The sequence below is a fragment of the Spermophilus citellus genome (genome assembly GCF_964194105.1).
Source record: "Spermophilus citellus genome assembly, chromosome: 14".
Lineage (NCBI taxonomy): Eukaryota > Metazoa > Chordata > Mammalia > Rodentia > Sciuridae > Spermophilus > Spermophilus citellus.
Window position 1 is genome coordinate 43,006,628 of NC_138194.1, and position 16,905 is coordinate 43,023,532.

General features: G+C 36.1%; 1 protein-coding gene across 2 annotated transcripts in view; it reads left to right on the forward strand.

Annotated features, from left to right (window-relative positions):
- XKR9 (XK related 9) overlaps positions 1-14,353 on the forward strand; it is a gene marked incomplete at its 3' end in the record, with an annotated part of 35,220 nt that extends 20,867 nt beyond the window's left edge. For both annotated transcript variants that reach the window (XM_081266690.1, XM_081266689.1), the window contains exons 4-5: positions 10,457-10,677; positions 13,725-14,353. In XM_081266690.1, coding sequence (XP_081122816.1) covers positions 10,457-10,677; positions 13,725-14,353 — 850 coding nt within the window. The remainder of the gene's footprint in view (positions 1-10,456; positions 10,678-13,724) is intronic.
- Positions 14,354-16,905: the final 2,552 nt, after the last annotated feature.

The window sequence follows — 16,905 nt, forward strand, 5'->3', positions numbered from 1 at the left end:
TTAAAATTCTAAACTACCTATGGTAGATAACTGCTTAAATCTCTGCTAAGATTCCTTCTGTTTCCCCACTCCCCCTCAATTTCTTTCTTTTTTTTTTATTGATTGATCAAAACATTACAGAGCTCATGATATATCGTCTTTCATACATTAGACTCAACTGGGTTTTGAACTCCCATTTTTACCCCCAGATACAGATTGCAGAATCACAACTGTTACATACTCACAATATTACATAATGGCATATTAGTGACTCTTGTATTCTGCTACCTTTCCTATCCCCTACTATCCCCCCTCCCCTCCCCTCCCCTCCCATCTTCCCTCTCTACCTCCTCTGCTGTTTTTCAATTCTCTCCCCTTTTTCCCCCCCTCCCCCTTGCCCCTCATAACCTCTTATAATTTTGTGTATCATTGAAGGTCTCCTACCATTTCCATATGCTTTCCCTTCTCTCTCCCTTTCTCTCCCCCCATTCGTCTTTGTTTACTATTAGTCTTTTCCTCATGCTCTTCCTTCCTGTTCTGTTCTTAGTTGCTCTCTTTATATCAAAGAAGACATTTGGCATTTGTTTTTTAGGGCTTGGCTAGCTTCACTTAGCATAATCTGCTCTAATGCCATCCATTTCCCTGAAAATTCTATGATTTTGTCATTTCTTAGTGCTGCATAATACTCCATTGTGTATAGATGCCACTTTTTTTTTATCCATTCATCTATTGAAGGGCATCTAGGTTGGTTCCACAGTCTACCTATTGTGAATTGTGCCGCTATAATCATTAATGTGGCTGTATCCCGATAGTGTGCTCTTTTAAGGTCCTAGGGAATAGTCCGAGAAGGGCGATAGCTGGGTCGAATGGTGGATCCATTCCCAGCTTACCCAGGAATCTCCATACTGCTTTCCAAATTGGCCTCACCATTTTGCAGTCCCACCAGCAGTGTACAAGTGTACCCTTTTCCCCACATCCCCGCCAACACTTATTGTTGTTTGACTTCATAATGGCTGCCAATCTTATTGGAGTGAGATGGTATCTTAGGGTGGTTTTGATTTGCATTTCTCTGATTGCTAGAGATGGTGAGCATTTTTTCATGTACTTGTTGATTGATTGTATGTCCTCCTCTGAGAAGTGTCTGTTCAGGTCCTTGGCCCATTTGTTGATTGGGTTGTTTGTTATCTTATTGTTTAATTTTTTGAGTTCTTTGTACGTTCTGGATATTAGGGCTCTATCTGAGGTGTGAGGGGTAAAAATTTGTTCCCATGATGTAGGCTCTCTATTTACCTCTTTTATTGTTTCTTTTGCTGAGAAAAAACTTTTTAGTTTAAGTCCCATTTGTTTATTCTTGTTATTAACTCTTGTGCTATGGGCGTCCTATTAAGGAATTTGGAGCTCGACCCCACTATATGTAGATCGGAGCCAACTTTTTCTTCTATCAGACGCACCGTCTCTGATTTGATATCTAGCTCCTTGATCCATTTTGAGTTAACTTTTGTGGATGGCGAGAGAAAGGGATTCAATTTCATTTTGTTGCATATGGATTTCCAATTTTCCCAGCACCATTTGTTGAAGATGCTATCCTTCCTCCATTGCATGTTTTTAGCTCCTTTATCAAATATAAGATAGTTGTAACTTTGTGGATTAGTCTCTGTGTCCTCTATTCTGTACCATTGGTCCACCTGCCTGTTTTGATACCAGTACCATGCTGTTTTTGTTACTATTGCTTTGTAGTACAGTTTGAACTCTGGTATCGCTATACCTCCAGATTCACTCTTCCTGCTTAGAATTGCTTTTGCTATTCTGGGTCTTTTGTCTTTCCATATGAATTTCATGATTGCTTTATCTATTTCAACAAGAAATGCCATTGGGATTTTGATTGGCATCACATTAAACCTGTAGAGAACTTTGGGTAATATCGCCATTTTGATGATGTTAGTTCTGCCTATCCATGAACAGGGTACATTTTTCCATCTTCTGAGATCTTCTTCTATCTCTCTCTTTAGGGTTCTGTAGTTTTCATTGTATAGATCTTTCACCTCTTTTGTTAGGTTGATTCCCAAGTATCTTATTTCCTTTGAGGATATTGTGAATGGAGTGGTTTTCCTTATTTCCATTTCAGAGGTTTTGTTGCTGATATACAGGAATGCCTTTGATTTATGCATGTTGATTTTATAACCTGTTACTTTGCTGAATTCATTTATTAACTCTAGCAGCTTCTTTGTAGACCCTTTTGGGTCTGTTAGGTATATTATCATGTCATCCGCAAATAGCGATAATTTAATTTCTTCTTTTCCTATTTTTATGCCTTTAATTTCTTTTGTCTGTCTAATTGCTCTGGCTAGTACTTTGAGAACTAAATTGAATAGAAGTGGTGATAGAGGGCATCCCTGTCTTGTTCCAGATTTTAGAGGGAATGCCTTCAGTTTTTCTCCGTTTAGGATGATGCTAGCCTGAGGTTTAGCATATATAGCTTTTACAATGTTGAGGTAAGTTCCTGTTATCCCTAGCATTTCTAGAGTTTTGAACATAAAGGGATGCTCTACTTTGTCAAATGCTTTTTCTGCATCTATCGAGATGATCATATGGTTCTTGTCTTTAAGTCTGTTGATGTGGTGAATAGCATTTATTGATTTCCGTATATTGAACCAGCCTTGCATCCCAGGGATGAATCCTACTTGATCATGGTGCACAAGTTTTTTGATTTTTTTTTGTATTCGATTCGCCAGAATTTTATTGAGAATTTTTGCATCCAAGTTCATTAGAGATATTGGTCTGTAGTTTTCTTTCTTTGAAGTGTCTTTGTCTGGTTTTGGGATCAGAGTGATGTTGGCCTCATAGAATGAATTTGGAAGAGCTCCTTTTTTTTCTATTTCTTGAAATAGCTTGAAAAGTATTGGTATTAATTCTTCTTTGAAGGTTTTGTAGAACTCCGCTGTATACCCATCCGGTCCAGGGCTTTTCTTGGTTGGTAGTCTTTTGATGGCTTCTTCTATTTCTTCCTTTGTTATTGGTCTGTTTAAATTGTGTGTGTCTTCCTGTCTCAATCTGGGCAGATCATATGCCTTAAGAAATTTATCGATATCTTCACTATCTTCTATTTTATTGGAATATAGGGTTTCAAAATACTTCCTAATTATCTTCTGTATTTCTGTAGTGTCTGTTGTGATATTGCCTTTTTCATCCCGTATGTTGGTAATTTGAGTTCTCTCTCTTCTTCTCTTCATTAGCATGGCTAAGGGCCTGTCGATCTTATTTATTTTTTCAAAGAACCAACTTTTAGTTTTATCAATTTTTTCAATGGTTTTTTTGTTTCAATTTCGTTGATTTCTGCTTTAATTTTAATTATTTTGTGTCTTCTACTACATTTGCTGTTGTTTTGCTCTTCCTTTTCTAGGTTTTTGAGGTGTAGTGTGAGTTCATTTATTTGTTGGTTATTTCTTTTTTTGAGGAAAGAACTCCAAGAAATGCATTTTCCTCTTAAAACTGCTTTCATTGTGTCCCATAGATTCCGGTATGTTGTGTCTGTATTATCATTTGTCTCTAAGAATTTTTTCATCTCCTCCTTTATGTCTTCTGTAACCCATTGATCATTCAGTAACATATTGTTCATTTTCCATGTGATGTAGGATTTTCCCTTCCTTCTTTTATCATTGATTTCCAATTTCATTCCATTGTGATCAGATATGGTGCATGGTATTATCTCCATGCCTTTATATTTACTAAGCGTTGCCTTATGGCATAATATATGGTCTATCTTTGAGTAGGATCCATGTGCTGCTGAGAAGAACGTGTATCCACTTGATGATGGTTGATGTATTCTATATATGTCAGTTAAGTCTAGGTTATTGATTGTGCTGTTGAGTTCTATAGTTTCTTTATTCAGTTTTTGTCTAGAGGATCTGTCTAATGGCGAGAGTGGTGTGTTGAAGTCACCCATAATTATTGTGTTGTGGTCTATTTGACTCTTGAACTTGAGGAGAGTTTGTTTTATGAACGTTGCAGCCTCATTGTTTGGTGCATACAAATTGATAATTGTTATGTCATGTTGGTGGATGGTTCCTTTTAACAGGATATAGTGTCCTCCTTTATCCTTCTTGATTAACTTAGGTTTAAAGTTGATTTTGTTCGATATGAGTATGGCCACTCCTGCTTGCTTCCGAGGGCCATGTGAGTGGTATGATTTTTCCCAACCTTTTACCTTCAGCCTGCGTATGTCTTTTCCTATCATATGAGTCTCCTGAAGGCAGCATATTGTTGGATTTGTTTTTTTGATCCAGGTTACTAGCCTATGTCTCTTGATTGGTGAGTTTAGGCCATTAACATTTAAGGTTACAATTGAGATATGATTTGTACTTCCAGTCATGCTTCTTTATTTATTTATTTTAGTTTGGCTGGTTTTACTTTTTGGTTATTTTCCTCCCCCTTTATTGAGACACCTTCTGCTGTTAGTTTTGGGCACTATTTTTCAATTCCTCTTCTTGTAGTATTTTGCTCAAAATGCTTTGCAGTGCTGGTTTTCTTGCTGCGAATTCTTTTAGCTTTTGTTTATCGTGAAAGATTTTAATTTCATTGTCAAATCTGAAGCTTAATTTTGCTGGATACAGTATTCTTGGTTGGAATCCATTATTTTTCAGTGTTTGAAATACATTGTTCCAGGATCTTCTCGCTTTCAAAGTGTGTGATGAGAAATCAGCCATTAACCTAATTGGTTTACCCCTGAATGTAATCTGCCTCTTTTCTCTCGTAGCTTTTAATATTCTCTCCTTGTTCTGTACGTTGGGTATCTTCATAATTATATGTCTTGGAGTTGGTCTATTATGGTTTTGAATGTTTGGGGTCTTGTAGGCTTCCAGGATTTGGCAATCCATTTCATCTTTCATCTCTGGGAAGTTTTCTAGAATTATTTCATTTAATATGATGTCCATTCCTTTGGTTTGAGTCTCTGTGCCTTCTTCTATCCCGATGACCCTCAAATTTGGTTTTTTTATGACATCCCATATCTCTTGAATAGATTGCTCATGGGATTTAAGCATCTTTTCTGTGTTGACTATATTCTTTTCAAGTTGATAAACCTTGTCTTCATTATCTGATGTTCTGACTTCTACTTGATCAAGTCTGTTTGTAATATTCTCATTTGAGTTTTTAATTTGGTTTATATTTTCCTGCAATTCTAGGATTATTGTTTGATTTTTTTTTAAGATCTCTATCTCCTGGTAGAGCTCTTTCTTTGCCATTTGAATTTGTTTGTTTAATTCGTTTTCAAAATATACTTTTATTGCTTGGACTTGCTGTCTCATGTCTTCTCTAATATTCCTTTCCATTCGAGTTAGGTAGGCCTTGAGTTCATTCCCTATCCCTGCTTCTGATGTTTCTATGTCCTCCTGTAGAATTAAGTTGTCCTGTATTGTTTGTACTCCTTTTTTCCCTTGTTTTCTCATGTTGTCCACGTTACTTTCCAGCTCTATTTGATTGCCGTGTTTCTGCTCTCTTCTATAGGTTTGTTTTGGTTCTGTATTACTCTGTTGTTTCTTCTTTGTGTTGTTAAACTGTGCCTGCTAACGTGGATTCTGCTGGTAAGGAATTCCGACGGCCGAGCTCCAGTGACGTCACTACTCTGCTATGACGGGCCCCAGGCTCCTTGCTGGGGTGTCCTAATGGGGCTGTGTGACTGGACTGTCTTTGTTTGGTTTCAGCTCCCCGTAGAGGTAGGTGGGCAGTCTCCCGCCGCCCAGTATCTCAGGCAGCGGGCGGTGAACATCGCCGGCGGGGGAGTGGACTTCAGCCGCCCAGTCGCGCGGGCAGCGGGCCGGCTGTTGCCGGTGGGCGGGCGATCTCTAGGCACCCTGTCCTGCGGTCGGTAGCCGGCGGGCGGGCGTTCTCCTACCGCCCAGTTATGCGGACAGTGGGTGAACTGTCGCCGGTGGGCCTGCAGTTTCCAGCCGCCCAGTCGCGAGGGCCTGGCCTCTAGTCCCCTAGTTTCTCCTGCTAGTCTTGGTTTCTCCTGCTAGACCAGATTTCCCCTGAGTGATGGCTCTCGGCAGTTCAAACTGTACTCTGGACCTGCCGTTTGTTGGGTGTGGAGGGTGTCTATTGGGGACCCCGGCACTCTATTATTTTGTTCCTGTTGTGGGGGATAGAACTGTACCGCTTCCTTCCCCCTCTGAAATCCCATACTCAGCCTGGGGGTCAGTGCGGGCTCATCCAGCAGGATTCCACAGAATTGCAGCCACTTTTCTCCCTGCTTGCTAATTAATCACTTCTCTGTGGCGCCCTGCCTTCTGTAGCCGTGGGGAAGGCCGGGCGAATCAGTCAGCCCAGATCCCCGGGGTCGCACAATTGGCTATTGGGATCCCTGGCACTCTATCGATAGTTTTGATTTTTTCTGCTTGCCCCTCCCCCAGCGCTGGCTAGACAGGTTTCGTTTTGGCTGCTGATGGGAGGGGGACTTGAAGGTCAGGTGTCTCTAGTTTTCCCCTAGTCTTTATGCGGGCTCACTCTGATACTCCCTCCCCTGGAAAGCCTAGGAGAGCCTAGGAGACACAGACCTGTTTTATTGTTGCAGTCTGTCGGAGAGTGGTGGTGGATACTTCAGCTCTCCAAGATGGTGGCCGCTGATTGCTTTGGAGGGGTTTCCGTTGTGGGGGACGGGACTGTATCGCTTCCTTCCCTGTCTGAAATCCCGTACTCAGCCCGGGGGTCAGTGCAGGCTTGGCCGGCGGGGTTCCACCGAATGGCAGCCACTGTCCTCCCTGCTTGCTAATTAATCGCTTCTCTGCGGCGTCCCGCCTTCTGTAGCCCCCCCCCCCCCTCAATTTCTTGAGTCTTGCTTCACATATGCACAATAATCTTTGGGATTAGCCAAAGATTTGAAAAAAGTATATACAGATTTTGGCAGTCTCTATTCTGTGGCTCCTTGTTTTGGGAGATTATTCCTTAGTTTCTAACCACTATGGTAAACTCAATCTCAGTCCTCTACCTCTTTGGGCAAATAAGGTTATATATTTCCTTTGTGCCATTTAGATTGTGCTGTGCCTTCAGAGGAAAAGCTAGACAAATGTGCAACCTCATGTAATGTGGTTTTCTTCTTTTAAGTGTTGAATGCCTTCAAGTTTTGTCCTACTTTTAGTTGTTCTTGTGTACCTTTTAAAAAAATTTTGTCCAGAATTTATTGTTTCATATCAGTAGAAACTTTTGCCTGATAAAAGGTAATTCGTCATTCCTGGATGCTGTTAATTTTTTATCTCAAATAAAATAGTATGTAGGGATAAACAATGCTAGGTAAGCACCCTCTGTTTCTTTTCTTTGGCTTGTTCACCGTTTGTCCCTGAAACAATGCTCTGTTGATTAAAAAAATTATATTCATATTTCCCTTCCCCATGAAGTTATCCTCAGAAAAGCAGAACTTCCTGTAGATTTGCCATTTATTATTATGATGTTGGGCTAAATTATTCCCTGAAGTCACTGGAAATTTGAATGTAAACATTTGTAAATAGCCCAGTTTTGTTTTTAAATGAACACTTACATAGTACTTAACTTGTGCTATGTCTAAGCATTTTATATATAAATAAATTAATCCATTTAATAATCCATCAGTCCAGTGAGAGTGGATATGATGATTAGCTCCATTTTCCAATTAGGAAACTGAAGCAAAAAGAAATTAAGCTAGGAAGAGGGAAAGCCAGGATTTGAATCCAGGCATTCTGGTACTATTAGAGTACTCTTTTATTACTTACTTTTTGAGATGGGAGTCTCCCTGTGTTGCTCAGGCTGGTTTTGAACTCCTAGATTCAAGTGATCCTTACACCTCAACCTTCTAAGTTTCTAGGACTTGAGGCACATTTCACCATCCCTGGCGGTCTGTACTGTGCTCTGCTGCTTCTTCTCCCAGTTTATGCTGCCTATACTAATTATTCTCTGGGTATGTAACTGTTAATATTTATGAATTTTTCAAAATTTTTAATAGTATCTATCTGTTGGTTTATAAACCATATCAAAGAACAGGAATCACATATTCTCTATTGTGATATATGCTTCCAAAGACTTAAGCACAACTTCCCCATAAATTTTGCGGATAAATACTAGACATTAATCATTTTTCTTCTTTTTTCACAATATTGTATTTATATTTCTTAATCAGTACTCATTTCTTCTGCCTTGTATTGCAACTAGTATTTCATAGATTTGACATTCCAATTAGGTTGTAAGATCATTGAAATAGAGACCATGCCTTCATCATTTTTGTAGACATTTGTTTCTACTCTGGCATCTAGCCAATACTTAGTAGATTATGCTATTCCAAAAATGTAATGGCAAAAATATACTTTTATTTGCCAGCTTAGAATCTTTGTATATCCACATATGTATGTACATATTTTGTTTATAATAGGAATAACTTGTTTTAGTGTCTTACTTTTACTTTGAACATTCCACAGTCCTTCCATACTTACTAATTTCTTCTAATTTTTAAATTTATTATAGTCATTAACCCATATTAATTATACAAATTCATGGGATTCACTATGATATTTTCATACAGGCCTATATTGTGCATTCACCTTCTTCTACCTCTCTCCCTTCCCTCTCATTTCCTTCTCAGTTCCTAATAATTTCTCTCTTACTTTTAGGTCATTTTTTTTTTTTAGTTTCCACATATAAAAGATACCATGTGATACTTGGCTTTCTGTGTGTGACTTATTTCACTTAATGTTGTGATATCCTCCAGTTCCACCCATTTTTCCTGCAAGAACAGAATTTCATTCTGTAGGGCTCTCTTGTGTGTGTGTGTGTATGTGTGTGTGTGTGTGTATGTGTGTGTGTGTGTATATATATATATATATATATATATATATATATATATATATACCATGTTTTCTTTATCTGTGCAACTATTTATGGTCATGTAGACTGATCCCATATCTTGGTTATCATAAATAATGCAGCAATAAACATACGGTAGTTCTGTTTTTTAGTTTTTTGAGGAACTTCCATACAGTTTTCCACAGTGGTTATTATATTTTATATAATCTCCAATAGTGTCGATGGCCTTTTATTTTTCCACATCCTTGCTAGCATTTGTTTGTTTGTTAACGGTCATTCTCAATGGAATGAGAATATATCTTATTGTAGTTTCAATTTACATTTCCCTGATGGCTAAAGATATTGAGCATTTTTTATATATTTATTGTCAAAATTGTATTTTTTATTTTGAGATTCTGTTAAAATTATTTGTCCATTTTTTGATTTGAGTACATTTTGTTATTTTTTTTTAGTTCTTTATAATATTCTATTAATCCTTTGTCTAATGAATAGCTGGTAAAGATTTTCTCCCTTTCTGTAGATAGTTGCTACTCTGTTGATTGCTTTATTTGCTGTGTAGAAGCTTTTTAATTGGATGCAATCCCATTTGCCAATTCTTTTTGCTTCATGTGCTTCTGGAGCTTATCCAGAAAACTATTGACTGTGCTGATGTCTTGAAGCATTTTATGTTTTCCTCAGTAGTTTCAAAATTTGAGCTCTTACATTAGGGTTTTGATCCATTTGGAGTTGGGTTTTGTATAGGTAGAGAGATAGGGGTCTCCTATATATGGATATACAATTTTCTAAGCACCATTTATTGAAGAGAATGCATTTTCTTCATGTGTATTTTTGTCAAGAGATCAGTTGATTGATCAGTTCTTTCTTTTGCTTCATTGGTCAGTGTTTCTGTCTTCATGACAATTATCACGTTGGTTTTATTAATATGACTCTTGTGTCCTGAACTCTGGTATTGTGATGCTTCCAGCTTTGTTCTTGTTTTCAGTTTTGCTTTGGCTATTTTCTACTGTCTTTTTATGGAAAAAGTGTGATGAGCTTTCATTTATTCATTCAGTAAATGTTTTTGAGCACCTGACACGTGCCAGGTATTGTTCTAGTTATTTAGTTTGTATCAATGCACAAAACAAATTCTCTCTTTTCATGTAGATTACATTTTTTGAGAAAGTAAAGATAACCAAAATAAATACTGTGTTGTGGTATTACAAAGAAAAATAATAAAGGTATAGAATGTGATGGAGAGTACTATTTTAGATTGTGTGATCTGAGAATTCTAAGTAGAAGTGATAATTGAATAGAGACCTGAATTTTTATAGGATCTGAGGAAGTCCCACATTTTTGTCTGAACAATCTGGTGAATATTTAGGGAGGAGTAAGAAGTTCTTGTGTGCTATTGCATGATAGAAGGACTATAGATAACAATAATGTACTTTATATTTCAAAAAGCTAAAAGAAAGGGTTTTGAATGTTTTCACCATAAAGAAATGATAAGGATTTGAGGAGATGATATGTTTAACCTGATTTAAACATTATACAGTGGTATATTTTTATTGAAATACTCATGATACTCCTTAAATGCATACTTTTTTATTTAATTTAAAATAAATTTAAATTTATAAAAATGTATGACTGAAGTTAAATGTTCATGTTTACTTTACAGGTATTGGTTTGCCTTAAAAAAGGGTTACCACGTGGCTTTCAAATGTAGTAGCAAAACGAATAGCTTCACCGAAGAGCAAATTGATCAACATAAAGAAGTTATAGATAGAGTGACTGATTTGAGCATGCTCAGGCTATTTGAGACCTACCTGGAAGGCTGCCCACAACTTCTTCTTCAGCTCTATATCTTTCTGGAACATGGACAAGCAAATTTTAGTCAGTGTAAGTCTTTATTAACACCATGTTAGATGTTGGATGCCACTGAAATCTTATATCAACTATATAACTCTCAGGCAGGTTTTAGAGTTTTCAATCGTTTAAAAATGATTTTTTGAAAAGTAAATTCAGTAATATGGTTCAGATATTAAAAAATATAAAGATATATTGCCTCATTTTCTCTTCTTCCTATTCCTTCCTTTGTCTGCCAAGAAAGGAAATCACTGCTGAAGGAATGCTGACTGTATAATGAGATGTTAAGATCAGGCAAGCTGACTTAAAATTCTAGTCATGCCACTTATTAACATCAGTAATTCAAGAAAACCTTGTAAACATGTCCTCCTATGTTTAACCTAGATGTATTCTTAACTCAAGTTTTCCTTAGCCAGATACCCAAAATGCCCAAAGCCATTTCAGTTTTCTAAGGCAAAATATGAGGAGTGTAAATCGGACGAAGAGACAGGGAATTTATCAACTGTAATTAAAATGTCTTATTTGCAAATTTTATAAAACTATGGCAAAGTGAACACATTGCTAGGACTTTGCCAGGCTTGAAGGAGATTGAGCAAGTGAGAGTCCTTGAAATTTAAGTTTTACTACCTTTGTGATAAATCCACCTCTTAGGTAACAGTATTGATTATCTTTAAACATTTTTATGTTTAATATGAATACTGTGGTTTCTAGGGAAATCATCAAAGAATAATATCAGAGCATATCATTGAAGGATGTGGGTTATTAAGTTGAAAGGTTGAATAAAAATGGCTCACCAAGCTCATTGTTATTTCAGCAAAGCAAAGATAAAATTCTAGATTTGAGAAGGAAAAAAATGATCACTTACTAAAGATAGAGAAACCAAATGGGATTAACATTCTTAACTGTAACAGTTGAAATTGGAATAACAGTGACGATTTCAAAGTTTCAATGGAAAAAAAATCAACTTTTTAATTCTATTTTTAACAAAACTGTGTCTCAAGAGTGAGAAAGGAGGATCTGGGGTTGTAGCTCAATGGTAGAGCACTTGCCTTGCATGTGTGAGGCACTGGGTTTGATTCTCAGCACTGCATATAAAAAAAATAAAAAAATAAAGGTTCATCAACAACTAAAAAGAAAATAAAAATAAAAAAGAGTGAGAAAGGAATAAAAACTTTTTGAGCCATAACATGGTCTCAAAATACTTAGCTTTTGTGCAACATGAGAAGGAACGAGAATCAGGAAGTAGGACATCAACACAGAAGAGAGGTGAAGGGAAGTTCTGGGATGATAGGAAGCAAGCCTCAAGAATAATCAGCCTAGTGCTCTGGTTATAACTCAGTGGTAGAACACTTGCCTAGCATATGTGAGGCCCTGGGTTCGATCCTCAGTACCACATAAAAATAAATAAATAAGTAAAATAAATATTAAAAAATACAATAGCATTATTAAAAAAAAGAATAACCAGCTTAGAGCAGGAGGATGGTATTAGAAAAAAATTGGAGGGGGAAATAAAGGAAAAGAAATGACAGATGTATACACAGAGGTTTTCTCAATCAGTTTGAAGTATTTGCTAGGAAATAGGGATAGGGTAAAAAAAAATAAGCAAGTGAGCAAAAGCAGAGTTTACTGCAGAAAAAATGTAATGTTTTAAAGAAAAGAAAATATAATCAGAGTGACTGAGCAGTTAAAAAACCAAAACCAAATCAAATCAAAAGTCCCTGTATACTTAAGTAGTTATAATAAAGTAAAATAAATATTGATTTTACCAAATGTTGTGATGTTACACTTTTAGAAAGAGATAAATGGAGGCTATGTGGAATGCACATATATACTAAAATGTCTTCTTTCTAAATAGGAAATCAGTAAACAATGTTTAAAACAGATAAGTTAAACATAATAAATATTTTAGGTAGAAATAACTACCTGTTACAGTAGAAACTTAGGAGAATTGATAGTGATTTCCTCTGGGTATTTAAATTAAGTGGTAAGGAAGGGTAGAAAAGGGTACTGCTGTTTTTCTAGTAAAGTTGTAGAAATGTTTAGCTTTTTAAACTATGTGTATGTATTAATTTGGTAGAAATTAAAACCAATTATAAAAATAGCTCATAGGACAATTTAGGAGAAAATGATGTTTTTAATTCAAATGTTTTTGAATTAAAGAAGAAAAGAAGTCCTACTAGTGAAGTCCATCATGTCATGTGCCCAAACCAAGAAAGAGTATACAGAGACATTTTTCAGATCCTGTTCTCATTATCCTCATCAGTAGATAAATTGTTGTAAGTCTAGCTATCATATAGACTTCCAGTGGGGCTTAATTAAAATTACTAGCACTCTGTAGTCTCTAAATTATTTCATTTTAGTTTTCTGATGCTTTGCTTTTGCTTTATGGAAGTCCCTTGCTTTAACTGTGGGGCTAATAACTTGCATTTCCAAAATAGTAATGAATTTATTCTTCTGTTCCTTGTTAGGGAAAAATGGGGTAAAGATGTCATACCTATAGAAGTTTGTTTTAGAGCATATTTGTTTATTTGAGTCATTATCTTCAGGATATGAAAACTTGAGCTTGTTAATGTTTTATACTTATGTTAAATTTTCTTTTTAACTGCTCTTCTTCTCTGCACCATGAAGCTGTACCTTGTGAATTAGGTATATATTCAAGATCAAAATTAAAATGTCTAGAAAACTTAGGATTATACTTGTTTTTAAACAACCAGAGTATGCAGTTTCCATTATTCCAATTGCTTAATAAAATTTGTTCAGTGAATTATTCAGAAGCACTTCAAAGTAGCCTGATGGTAGTGGATTAGTATTACCAATTTTGGAATCAAGAAAATTTAGATTCAAATCTCAGTTCTATAATTTTTTAGTTATGTGACTTTGACCACGTAATATATTTTGTCAAGCTTCAGTTCCCTCACATGTAATATGGGAATATTATCTCCAAGGATTAGATAAGTAAATTGCCTGAATGTGTTTGTGAGACTCTATGTATACAGATAAAGCATTTATGGCATCTAGTAATATAATATTGCTATTACTATTCCTGTAACAATAGGTCTTTTTTATTTTTTGTCTTGTAGATGCAGCTATCATGCTTTCTTGCTGTGCCATTTCTTGGTCAACTGTTGATTTTCAAATAGCTTTAAGAAAATCCTTGCCTGATAAAAATCTCCTTAATGGATTCTGTCCCAAAGCCACCTATCTCTTTTACAAGTTGTTTACATTATTGTCTTGGATGCTTAGTGTTGTACTTCTATTGTTTGTAAATGTTAAGGTTGGATTATTTATGTTGTTATTACTTTGGATTGTAGGTTTAATATGGGCATTTAAAGAACAAACTCAGTTTTGTAATTCCAAAAGTATGGAATTCTTATATAGAATTGTTGTTGGATTTATTCTTGTCTTTACATTTTTTAACATTAAGGGACATAATACTAAATGTCCAATGTCTTTTTATTATGTTGTAAGAGTGCTGACCACACTGGGTATATTGATTGGGTTCTGGGTTTATCCACTTTCTATTTTTAATTCAGATTACTTTGTACCTATCAGTATCACTTTAGTTCTTTCTCTTCTCCTTGGGATTATTTTTCTTATTGTTTATTATGGGGCTTTTCACCCAAATAGAAGTGAAGAAACAAAATATGATGAAACTGATGGAAGATATGTTCAAAGAGATTGTAGAATGAAGTATTTCCTAATGGAATAGCTATTAATTTAAAAGATATGTTTTATTGTTACTTGTTTCATTGGTTAGTAAAGAAAAATATGTGTTATGTGTGTATTGTCTCTTTATTTTTGCTACCTTATTTTGAGAATGGTTCTGGTACATTAATTTTGAATGTGAGAGAACATAATGATATTTTATTATTTAAATTATTATTATTTGTGTTTTTTGTGGTTCTGGGGATTGCATCCTGGGCCTTGTGCATGCTGGACAAAGTATTATACCACTGAGCTCCAGCTTCTGCCCTCTTATTTTTTTTTTAATTAATTAATTTATTTTTTATTGGTTGTTCAAAACATTACAAAGCTCTTGACATATCATATTTCATACATTAGATTCAAGTGGGTTATGAACTCCCATTTTTACCCCAAATACAGATAGCAGAATCACATCGGTTACACATCCCCATTTTTACATAATGCCCTATTAGTAACTGTTGTATTCTGCTACCTTTCCTATCCTCTACTATCCCCGCTCCCCTCCCCTCCCATCTTCTCTCTCTACCCCATCTACTGTAATTCATTTCTCTCCTTGTTTATTTTCCCATTCCCCTCACAACCTCTTATATGTAATTTTGTATAACAATGAGTGTCTCCCTCCATTTCCATGCAATTTCCCTTTTCTCTCCCTTTCCCTCCCACCTCATGTCTCTGTTTAATGTCAATATTATCTTCCTGCTCTTCCTCCCTGCTCTGTTGTTAGTTGCTCTCATTATATCAAAGAAGACATTTGGTATTTGTTTTTTAGGGATTGGCTAGCTTCACTAAGCATAATCTGCTCTAGTGCCATCCATTTCTCTGCAAATTCCATGATTTTGTCATTTTTTAGTGCTGCGTAATACTCCATGGTGTATAAATGCCACATTTTTTTTATCCATTCATCTATTGAAGGGCATCTGGGTTGGTTCCACAGTCTAGCTATTGTGAATTGTGCTGCTATGAACATCGATGTGGCAGTATCCTTGTAGTACGCTCTTTTAAGGTCTTCAGGGAATAGTCCGAGAAGGGCAATAGCAGGGTCAAATGGTGGTTCCATTCCCAGCTTTCCCAGGAATCTCCAAACTGCTTTCCAAATTGGCCGCACCAATTTGCAGTCCCACCAGCAATGTACAAGAGTACCCTTTTCCCCACATCCTCGCCAGCACTTGTTGTTTGACTTCATAATGGCTGCCAATCTTACTGGAGTGAGATGGTATTTTGGGTGGTTTTCATTTGCATTTCTCTGACTGCTAGAGATGGTGAGCATTTTTTCATGTACTTGTTGATTGATTGTATGTCCTCCTCTGCGAAGTGTCTGTTCAGGTCCTTGGCCCATTTGTTGATTGGGTTGTTTGTTATCTTATTGTTTAATTTTTTGAGTTCTTTGTACATTCTGGATATTAGGGCTCTATCTGAGGTGTGAGGGGTAAAAATTTGTTCCCATGATGTAGGCTCTCTATTTACCTCTTTTATTGTTTCTTTTGCTGAGAAAAAACTTTTCAGTTTAATTAAGTCCCATTTGTTTATTCTTGTTATTAACTCTTGTGCTATGGGCGTCCTATTAAGGAATTTGGAGCCCGACCCCACAATATGTAGATCGGAGCCAACTTTTTCTTCTATCAGGTGCAGAGTCTCTGATTTGATATCAAGCTCTTTGATCCATTTTGAGTTAACTTTTGGGCATGGTGAGAGAAAGGGGTTCAGCTTCATTTTGTTGCATATGGATTTTCAGTTTTCCCATCACCATTTGTTGAAGATGCTATCCTTCCTCCATTGCATGCTTTTAGCCCCTTTATCAAATATAATTGTAACTTTGTGGATTAGTCTCTGTGTCCTCTATTCCAGGAAATGAATTTCCCTCTTAAAACTGCTTTCATTGTGTCCCATAGATTCCTATATGTTGTGTCTGTATTTTAATTTATCTCTAAGAATTTTTTGATTTCCTCCTTTATGTCTTCTGTAACCCATTGATCATTCAGTAACATATTGTTCATTTTCCATGTGCTGTAGGATTTTTCCTTCCTTCTTTTATCATTGATTTCCAGTTTTATTCCATTATGATCAGATAAAATGCATGGTATTATCTCCACCCCTTTATATTTACTGAGGGTTGCCCTATGGTATAATATATGGTCTATTTTTGAGAAGAATCCATGTGCTGCTGAGAAAAAAGTATATCCACTTGATGATGGTTGATATATTCTATATATGTCAGTTAAGTCTAGGTTATTGATTGTGATATTGAGTTCTATAGTTTTTTTATTCAACTTTTGTTTGGAGGATCTGTCCAATGGTGAGATAGGTGTGTTGAAGTCACCCATAATTATTGTGTTGTGGTCTATTTGATTCTTGAACTTGAGGAGAATTTGTTTTATGAATGTCGCAGCACCATTATTTGGTGCATAAATATTGATAATTGTTATGTCTTGTTGGTGAATGGTTCCTTTTAACAGTATATAATGTCCTTCCTTATCCCTTTTGATTAACTTAGTCTTGAAGTCGATTTTATTCGATATGAGGATGGCCACCCCTGCTTGCTTACAAGGACCGTGAGCG